Source organism: Aphanomyces astaci, assembly GCF_000520075.1.
Source record: "Aphanomyces astaci strain APO3 unplaced genomic scaffold supercont1.16, whole genome shotgun sequence".
Taxonomy (NCBI): domain Eukaryota; phylum Oomycota; class Saprolegniomycetes; order Saprolegniales; family Verrucalvaceae; genus Aphanomyces; species Aphanomyces astaci.
The window spans coordinates 1,191,320-1,200,253 of NW_009798279.1; the positions used below are offsets into that span (position 1 = coordinate 1,191,320).

Sequence of the window (8,934 nt, forward strand, 5' to 3'; positions counted from 1 at the left end):
CGGTGATTGGCGGGATTTTTCAACCAGCTAAACTAGAGCATCCACACCTCATTGATCAAATTCACACGTCAAGTACACTCAAGAACATGTCTGGTAAAGGAAAAGCAACCGGCGGCCGCGGCAAGAAAGGCAAGTCCTCGTCCCGTTCGTCCAAGGCCGGCCTCCAATTCCCCGTCGGTCGTGTCGCCCGTTTCTTGAAGAAGGGCCGCTTCGCCCAACGCATCGGTGGCGGTGCCCCCGTGTACCTCGCCGCCGTGTTGGAATACCTGTGCGCTGAAATCTTGGAACTTGCCGGCAACGCCGCGCGCGACAACAAGAAGTCCCGCATCATCCCCCGCCACATCCAATTGGCGGTCCGCAACGACGAAGAATTGAACAAGTTGTTGGGCGATGTGACCATCGCGTCCGGCGGTGTGTTGCCCAACATCCACAACATTTTGTTGCCCAAGAAGTCTGCCACCGCTGGTGTCGTGACCAAGGACGGCAAGAAGAGCAAGAGCTCTGCCTCGCAAGACTATTAAATTGTCCGCGGTGGCACCGTCCCCCTCCCCTCTATGCAAAGCATGACGTGAGTCACGCGATGTATTCATACCTGGCTTTTTTAAAAGCCACCCCTCTCTCGAGAAATCCTTCGTGCTGTCGAATCCTCATATCTAATTATCCTTGACGTCTTGTACTAGTCGCTGTATCCAATAGGATCACCTCCTGGAGTGCTCCACCCCGCAGGAGACGCGTGTGCGTACATCACCACATGGCTCTTGATCCAATGATCTTTTTGCTTTGGAGTAGTCATAATGTAAGCGTAACATCGTTCGCAGTCGCATCGGGGTGACAGTGTAGTGGGAGGAGGTTTCATGGCCCGGTTCCTCTGCATTGACGAGAATGCGGAGCTGTTCCATGTCGGCAAGCATTTCAATGACACACGCAATGATCGGTCTCGATGTGCCTCGGATCTATCATCGCACATGCATGCATGCATGGCCGACCGCCTATCGTTTGTACGTTTACCTACTATTACTGAAACGCCGATCACTTCATCGTCGGCCAACATGTCACGATGTTTGTGCAGCATGGTATGACACTCCATGAAGCAATATGGCTATGTTCCCTACTAGAACACCGCCAGGAACCTTCTTCATGCGGCAGCATGGAGTGCTTGGTGGCAGAATTCGTCGTTGTTGGGACGTAAACTAAAATCCAGAGTGAATGCGGTTGACGAGTTTTTTCGACCTTTTCGCTGAATGATGTTGGTTTTGCAAGTCATCTAGGGCATTTGGCATTTAGCGTAGAGGCAGCGAGAGGAGACGACGATATGGCGCTGTATGTGTGGGGAAAGAACTGCGCGTTGGACCTAGCGGCCACGGAGCGTGAGAAGACCGTCGTGTACCCGGTACATCCTCATTCATGCGCAGCCGCATGTGATAAGGACGAGCGTAGACACTGATGGAGCATTTTGGCAGTGACGTCGTGACAGACTACGCCGCAGGCGACAACCACGCGTTGGCCGTGACGGAGTTCGGTGATGTCTATTCCTGGTATATCGTCTAATGAATGCAAGAGAGCATGCAAGTCACGTTCCACGCCGTAGGGGTCGCGGAAAGGACGGCGAGCTCGGCCATGGCGAGCCGCGAGAAGACCTCCCGATCCCTGTCAAGGTCAAGGGGTTGCAAGAGCATATCGTTGTCAATGTCGCATGTGGCAACATCCACTCGATGGTATGCATCTTTGCGCATCTCCTTTTGATACCTTCTGTAGGCCACGACGATCACAGGTCACGTGTACATGTGGGGTCTGTTACACGACGAAGTGCTTGCAAACAACCATGGCACGCCCGACGATGTTTCGTCTTCCGGCATGCTGGTCGGGATGGCCGAAGTCCGCGCCTCCACCCAGAACGACCCGATCTTGGCGCGTGTCGTGCGGGACGCCGAGGCCGCATATAGGGAAGGCACGAACGAAGTGAGCGACTTTGAGCAAGGCGTGGATAAGATGACTGTGGTACGTCGACACTCCAATTAGTCGGTCGTTCAATATAGAGACATGTTTACGGGTCTACCTATTTACATGCTTTTCTTTGCATTTTCGCGTCGGAGTAGCATCGCCATCGGCAGTCCGTCCCGCGACTAGCAACATCTCTAACTGGCCATTTCATCACCAAAGTCGCAGCCGGCGCCGGACACAACCTGGCGCTGAGTGCCAACGGCGACGTGTTTAGCTGCGGGTACAACGAGCACGGCCAGGTAGAAATACGATATATAATGCAATTGGGTACAAATATATATATATACCTATTGCATTGTGATATATCTATTACATTGTGATTGAGGAAGGGTAACCCTAGCTCGGGCTCGGCCATGCCAACACCATGCCAAACTTCCAACAGGTATACAAAGTTACTCAATGCCGTGGATATACTAATAGTGGAGTACTACTACTACTTTCTCAGACGGATGGAGTAGATCCTCGGGCTGCAAGGTTTGTTTGTGCATCACATCGTGTGTGGCCACCAGCACAACCTGGCGCAAGTTGAGCTGGACGGCGTCTCGCGCTGCTTTACATGGGGCCTGGGGTATATACGTCCATCTTTCTAGGGAGATACAAGGAAGGTCACGATGAGGCTTTGATTGTAGAGCCCTCGGACAGCTCGGCCACGGCACTCGCCGGTCGTTTGCGGTACTTCGTTTATCCACCTTGTCTTTTTTTACCCAAAAGTTTGTGCGGATTTTTTGCCAAATCGATCGATCGATACGCATCGTCTTGACTTTTGTATGGAAAGATTGTCCAATCTCACACTAATTTCAGTCACACACTAATTCGATGTTGTATTGGTTGAGGAGTGGATTTGATTGGCTACTTGATTCGTGATGATCTGGGTGTTTTGATTGGTCGTATATCGATTGTCTGCCGATTGGGTTATTCTGGTCATTCGATTGAGCACCACCCTACTCGAATTTCGAATCAACAGTGCAAACAAGGGTATTTGTTATATATATTTATACTATTACGTTTCGTATCATAATGTGTGATTCCGACGCCGCCGGTACCAAACTATGCCACGTGCTAAGCAATCACTCATGATCTAGTCGCCGAAACTAGTGGAAGGCATCGCTGGCGCGATTGTCAGCGTTGGAGCGGTAGATTTCAACACGTTACTGCGATGCCAATATGTGACACCGTGTAGGGAAGCCATCATAGTGTCGCTGTGGACGAAGATGGAGCAGTGTTTACGTGGGGCCACAGCGAATACGGCCAGGTACTCATTTGTTCCATCGATGTTGTAGAATAGTAGGGAATGAATATTTATATATATTATTTATTTATCGAATATATAAAGGAGAGAATGATAGCACGGTGTGGCCACGGCCGGCCACGACTTGTACGACGCCCGCGAGTACTTTGTCCCTAGACGACAAATGACATTGGCCAACACCGTTCCTATTGCGTCCGTGTGTTGTGGTAAATATATATATATATAAATATTTGCAAGATGAAAAAATAATCCTAAATATTTATATATTTATATATATGGAATGCTTCAGGCTCGCATTTCACCCTGGCCACGGGCCGCGATGGCAAATTGTACTCTTGGGGGTGGAACACGTACGTCGACACTATTATCGTTTTGTATGACGCTCATTTGATGGATTGCAATCGTATGAAGTCATGTTTATGCAATATATGCTACTATTGACGTATAAAAGTAATAATATATAAATCACGAAACTATTTGTAGCTTTGGGGTACTGGGGCTCGGTCACTTTATGACCACGACGACCCCGCAAAGTTTGGACAAGTTGAACGGATACATGGTCACCCGTGCAGTGGTATATATTGTCTATAATATAAAATATATCCAAAAATATATTATTTTGATAGGCTGGATGCAACCAATCGGGTGCGATCGTCGACTGCATAGGCGCGCCCCATGCGATGCGTTTTCGTCATTTGGTCGCACCAGACGCTGGTCATAATGACCACGTCGATGTATTGGAAAAAGTATATTCTTCATAGATATATATATATATATATATTATATATAGAACACTAAACGGATATTGTGTCGATCGATGTAGCGGTTTGACCTGGCATTGACTCTGGCTACCAATACCAAGGTAATGCCATATACTATTATTTACTATCTCAACGGCACATGTTTTCGAAAATATATATGTGGATATATATATATATATATTTTTTCGAAAATCCACCAAATTCGTATGTATCTAGGTGACATTTCCGACGCACTGGCTCTTCCTGAAAGCAAGATGTCCGTACTTGTTTGGGTATTGCCGAGCTTCGGCGGCCGGTTCTGCTCATGCCCACGACCTGCCGCTGGTGACGCTGGAGTTCCCAGACTTGCCCATGCTTGACAGTCCCGTACGTGTGTCGAAATGAATTAATATATTTTGGCTGTCGAGCTTACATAAATATTATTATAGATATTAAAAGCGATTTTGGTGTACTTGTACACCGATCGGTTGGAGCTGGCACTGCACAAGTTGACCGCGCTCAAGTCGGTCGCTCAAGCGTTTGATCTGGTAAAAGTGTCAAAAGCGTGTGTCAAACTGACATTATTTTTTCATGGCAAAATGATATTTTATTCTAAATAGTGACATTTTGACTACGATAGTCCATTTCTATTATTACTTGGATGGTTTTAATTTCTATTTCAAAGTATTCACATTGTTAATATACACTTATTTCCGCCGTGTTTTGATGTTGAAGTGTACTACTACTAGCCATTCTTGGCGGCGCAATGCGATATGCGCACGGGACGCCACTGCGGCCGCCTGGTCACGTCCACTTTTGCCCAAGACATGGCGTCCGTGGCGCTGACGGCGGAGTTTGCAGACACGTGGTTCGACTGGCCTGTCGACGACGACGGACTCGTGGTCAAGATCCCTGCGCACCGCGTGGTGCTGTGCGAGGCACCCTACTTTGCGTCCATGTTGTCGGGGCGGTTCCGAGAAGCGTCTCGGGATGATGCCTCGTTGAGTATGGCTGGGATGGCGGCGGACGGTATGGACGTCTACGTGTTCCAGGCGGCGCTACAGTGGATGTACACGGGGTCCCGCGTTGAATTGGACGCCATGGCGTTCGATCAAGGTACGGAAGGAACTAGGAAGGGAGGATGGCTGATGGGTTTGTGTGGAATAGTCGTGGAACTGCTGGTGATGGCCAACATGCTCGGGTTGGACGGACTCGTAAGCGTGTGCACGTCCATCCTTTCCAAGCTCGTTGCGACCTCCAAGTCCTCCGACGTCTCAAGCGTGTGCTTTGAGGTGGCCGAGAGGTACGTCATGAGAAGATGATCGTCACCTCATCCTCGGCGATCTACCGTAGCCTCAACATGCAGCGCTTGAAGACACAGTGCGAAGTCATGCTCCGCGCAGTAAACACTACAGCCTAGAGTGTCCAGTTGATGTCAGCTTTGGATGGAAATCAAAATAAGGAAAAAAAGGCCAATTCTTCTTCGCATTTTGTCAAAATGTTGAAATATTTCCTCAATTCGCAAAAAGATCGATGATAACATTCCAATTATTTACGGATAACATACCGGAATGTGATTGCTCATGTTGAACAAGCATGGAAGGGAAGGGTTCGACCATTGCGGCCTACATTCGTCGGTTCCGCGGCCCTCCGACGTCCCGAGAAGAGAGATCCCGCAAAGATAGGGCCCAAGACTTTTGGTGGGTGGACAAGACAACGTCCCCAGATACATCCCGTGGGTCTGTACAGGAACAACTTGCAGACTTGAACGACGACAACGGCAATGCGGAAACCAACGACAATGACGGCGGCGATGCTAGCGCTAGCGTTGCCTCCTATGAAGAAGTCAGCGGGAATCATGCTGCGTCAGACAAAGCTATGTCCATGGATGAGCTTTCAGCAACGATAGAACCAATCACATCAAATGCACGACCGTCGCCACCACCGTCGCCGCCGCCACCGCCGCCTCCACCATCCACGCCGTTGCCGTTCGACAATTCCTTCGCAGGCCAAAGCAGCGACTCCTTTGTTCAACCGTCCAGGCCCCTTGCCATGGACAACGACCTGCATGCTCTCAACAAACTCCACGAGTTCCACCCTTCATTTTGGGACGACTTTGCTTCCAACAGGTCATCGTCATTTCTGGATTCTCACGTGGATATCCCTGCTACATTCTCCTCGACGCATCTCCACATGGATGGACTCGACGCGCAAGGCGGGGGAGGTTCCATGAGCAGCAGCATCGAGTCGGCCTGGTACTCGGTCCACCCAGACGACGTGCTCGTAGAAGATCCGGAAGTGACGATCCACCGACTCCGCTCTCGACTCGGCCTTCTCGACGCGCCTTCGTATGCTTCGTTGCCTCTTTCCCAAGCAGTTCATTCGTTTCGCTCGGACCATGTCGACCCCCCATTGCAAGATGGAGTCGCTCCATTGGCATCGCCATTCGACACGACGTTCCATGTTGACGACGTTTTCAACCAAGTTGCTGCGAAAGTTGCCGCAATAGATAGCAATTTCCCACCGACGACAGAGCCACACAGTGTGCCTCAACCCGTCAGTCATGCACTCCCGATACAAGAACTCATCCCGACGCCCCCTCCGACACCGACTGTAGTACCCTTGATACAAGACCCTGCCGTCATGTCCCCAATCTATGGACCGCCGCCACCAATAGCTCTGTCATCGCCCCCCCACGAATACCACACATTTCCAGCAGAAGAGTGTCATGGGCATTTCAAAGCATGTAAAACACCGACGCCTGCTGCCGACCAAGTTGATCCCCTGCAAGCCACTTCGTCGTTTCTGGTTCCCAATCCAGAAGAGAGCTCAAACCCTCCCGCGGGGCGTCCGTCTGGGGACGTCGTCGCGCCTCCCTCCGCCAAACCACGTGGTTCAAGTGACAAGAAACCCCCTCGACGACCGAGCGTCGGCATTGCGTTTCGCCCCCCCACGAGTCGACCAGATCTCCCCTTGCGGGCCACACACAACGCTGTGCCAGTCCAAGTCACTGGAACGGCCCCCTCTACAAACGCTGTGCCAGGCCAAGTCACTGGAACGGCCCCCTCTACAAATGCTGTGCCAGTCCAAGTCACTGGAACGCCCCCCCCTCCAAACGCTGTGCCAGTCCAAGTCACTGGAACGGCCCCCCCTCCAAACGCTGTGCCAGGCCAAGTCACTGGAACGGCCCCCTCTGCAGAAGACGACGTGGGCGATGTCGTCGAGGGGCTCGTGGCGTCCGTCGTCTTGTCGTGGGTGGCGGCGGCTCCCGTTGTGAGCGTCCCAGTAGTGAACCCCATCGACCTCATCGACCCCATTGACCTCATCGACCCCATCGACCTCATCGGCCCCATCGACCCCATCGACGACGACGACGGCAGGGGCGAGGACATGCGCACAAACGACGCGAGTCCTCCTCCTGACCCGAACGACGATCGCATTGTGTCGGTGGACGCATCGATGAGGCCAGAGCAGCCAAGGGACAGTGCAGTTGACCCCGACGTGCCGCATGCTTCCATGCTACTGGAGGCCAGGGACTGGGACCAGCATGCGCCGTCGCCCCAGGAAGTGGAGGATGATGACGACACTTGCAAATACTTGGACGACGACGTGGTGCGAATGCTCGTGCATCGGATCTTGCTGTGTGAGGAGGCGCTTGCCATCCTCAACGCGAGACAAGGGCTGCAACGGGCACTGGCATACGAGGGTTAAAATAGACAAGTGACAGATGTGCAAGTATTGGTGATTCCGTCGTTGAGTCCTGTTATAAATTATACCCCGTGGATTTCAATAGTTCACATCTGAATTCGAATGACAATTGGTGGTGAACATCTAATAAACTGTATAATTCGATATGCGAAGCATTGCCCGGCGTTGATTGGCGGCATGACCATCTAGCCGTTTGATTGGTCTGTCTATGAACTCTTCCGTTTGATTGGTGGAATCGCAGGAAGTTCAGTCTACATCAATCGACTTCGTATCTTCCGAATATGTCTGGCAAAGGAAAAGCTACAGGCGGCCGCGGCAAGAAGGGCAAGTCGTCGTCCCGTTCGTCCAAAGCCGGACTCCAATTCCCTGTTGCTCGCGTCGCTCGCTACTTGAAGAAGGGCCGGTTCGCCCAACGTGTGGGAGCTGGCGCCCCCGTGTACCTTGCTGCTGTCTTGGAGTACCTGTGCGCTGAAATCTTGGAATTGGCTGGGAACGCCGCGCGTGACAACAAGAAGGCTCGCATCATTCCCCGCCATATTCAACTGGCTGTCCGCAACGACGAAGAGCTGAACAAGCTGTTGGGCCATGTGACGATTGCCTCGGGTGGGGTGCTGCCTAACATCCACGCCGTCCTCTTGGCAAAGAAAGGAACGCCTGCAACTGTCCTGGCCAAGACACACGCCAGCAAATTCTCGGCCTCCCAAGACTATTGAGTTGCCTTCTTGCATCGTACATAATTCCGTTTTTGTCGTTGTGTTGCTCCTCTATATTCATATCGCCACAGCAAATAACGATTTCTAAGACACTTTTAAACGAATACCATACTATTAATAGTTCCGATATCTTCGGGAGCAATACGTATCAATGGATATCCGGTTTACGAAATGAGCAATTTCATTGGCCACTTCCTAAAACATAGCGATTGATTGGCCAGTTCGGTATCTTTTGCGAATATGATTCGTATATACTGCATGATTGGATAAAACTCGTCATCCATGACGAATCACATCGTGACATCGATATATTGATTCATCCCAAGATCTAATATGCTTACAGTAGAGAGGTTTTGCAACTCATCTTTATCATTACCCTCAGCCACTACTGACAAAACCAGAAGTGTACCTCGCAAACTTAATTAATGATAATGTGAAAACGAATGACTAGGTCGTGGATTTGGCAATTTGTACGGACAGTTATCTTTATCATCGCATTCGACCAAGCCAATCAGGAGCTTCT

The 8,934-nt window shown here is 50.8% G+C and overlaps 4 protein-coding genes across 5 annotated transcripts; 2 read left to right on the forward strand and 2 right to left on the reverse strand.

Moving 5' to 3' along the window:
* Positions 1-66: 66 nt before the first annotated feature.
* On the reverse strand, positions 67-693 carry H257_07829 (hypothetical protein). The gene has a single exon (XM_009833495.1). It carries the CDS (start codon positions 588-590, stop codon positions 69-71), a length of 522 nt encoding a protein of 173 aa, XP_009831797.1. The 5' UTR covers positions 591-693; the 3' UTR covers positions 67-68.
* Positions 694-1,259: 566 nt separating this feature from the next.
* On the forward strand, positions 1,260-5,478 carry H257_07830. 2 transcript variants are annotated; one of them, XM_009833496.1, is made up of 20 exons: positions 1,260-1,390; positions 1,438-1,535; positions 1,589-1,715; positions 1,756-1,998; positions 2,097-2,240; positions 2,342-2,383; positions 2,460-2,569; positions 2,631-2,673; positions 3,084-3,134; positions 3,182-3,253; positions 3,348-3,456; positions 3,540-3,600; positions 3,734-3,824; positions 3,877-3,996; positions 4,074-4,112; positions 4,228-4,377; positions 4,440-4,538; positions 4,740-5,106; positions 5,158-5,293; positions 5,344-5,478. In XM_009833496.1, the coding sequence occupies exons 1-20, from the start codon at positions 1,313-1,315 to the stop codon at positions 5,408-5,410; spliced, it is 2,247 nt and encodes a 748-aa protein (XP_009831798.1). In that variant the 5' UTR covers positions 1,260-1,312; the 3' UTR covers positions 5,411-5,478. The 2 variants fall into 2 exon arrangements, with proteins under 2 accessions (XP_009831798.1, XP_009831799.1); XM_009833497.1 differs by having other exon boundaries at positions 4,440-5,106.
* A 281-nt stretch (positions 5,479-5,759) lies between these two features.
* Positions 5,760-6,692, reverse strand: H257_07831 (hypothetical protein). Its single transcript, XM_009833498.1, has one exon. The coding sequence runs from the start codon at positions 6,553-6,555 to the stop codon at positions 6,127-6,129; it is 429 nt and encodes a 142-aa protein (XP_009831800.1). The 5' UTR covers positions 6,556-6,692; the 3' UTR covers positions 5,760-6,126.
* Positions 6,693-7,970: 1,278 nt separating this feature from the next.
* Positions 7,971-8,493, forward strand: H257_07832 (histone H2A-IV). The gene has a single exon (XM_009833499.1). The coding sequence runs from the start codon at positions 7,980-7,982 to the stop codon at positions 8,409-8,411; it is 432 nt and encodes a 143-aa protein (XP_009831801.1). The 5' UTR covers positions 7,971-7,979; the 3' UTR covers positions 8,412-8,493.
* The last annotated feature ends 441 nt before the right edge of the window (positions 8,494-8,934 follow it).

Coding starts and splice junctions, on each gene's coding strand:
- H257_07829 (XM_009833495.1), bottom strand. CDS start 590: ATGAATACATCGCGTGACTCACGTCATGCTTTGCATAGAGGGGAGGGG.
- H257_07830 (XM_009833496.1), top strand. CDS start 1,313: ATGGCGCTGTATGTGTGGGGAAAGAACTGCGCGTTGGACCTAGCGGCC. Junction 3,254..3,347: donor GCCACAGCGAATACGGCCAG/GTACTCATTTGT, acceptor AGAGAATGATAG/CACGGTGTGGCCACGGCCGG. Junction 5,107..5,157: donor CGCCATGGCGTTCGATCAAG/GTACGGAAGGAA, acceptor TGTGTGGAATAG/TCGTGGAACTGCTGGTGATG.
- H257_07831 (XM_009833498.1), bottom strand. CDS start 6,555: ATGACTGACGGGTTGAGGCACACTGTGTGGCTCTGTCGTCGGTGGGAA.
- H257_07832 (XM_009833499.1), top strand. CDS start 7,980: ATGTCTGGCAAAGGAAAAGCTACAGGCGGCCGCGGCAAGAAGGGCAAG.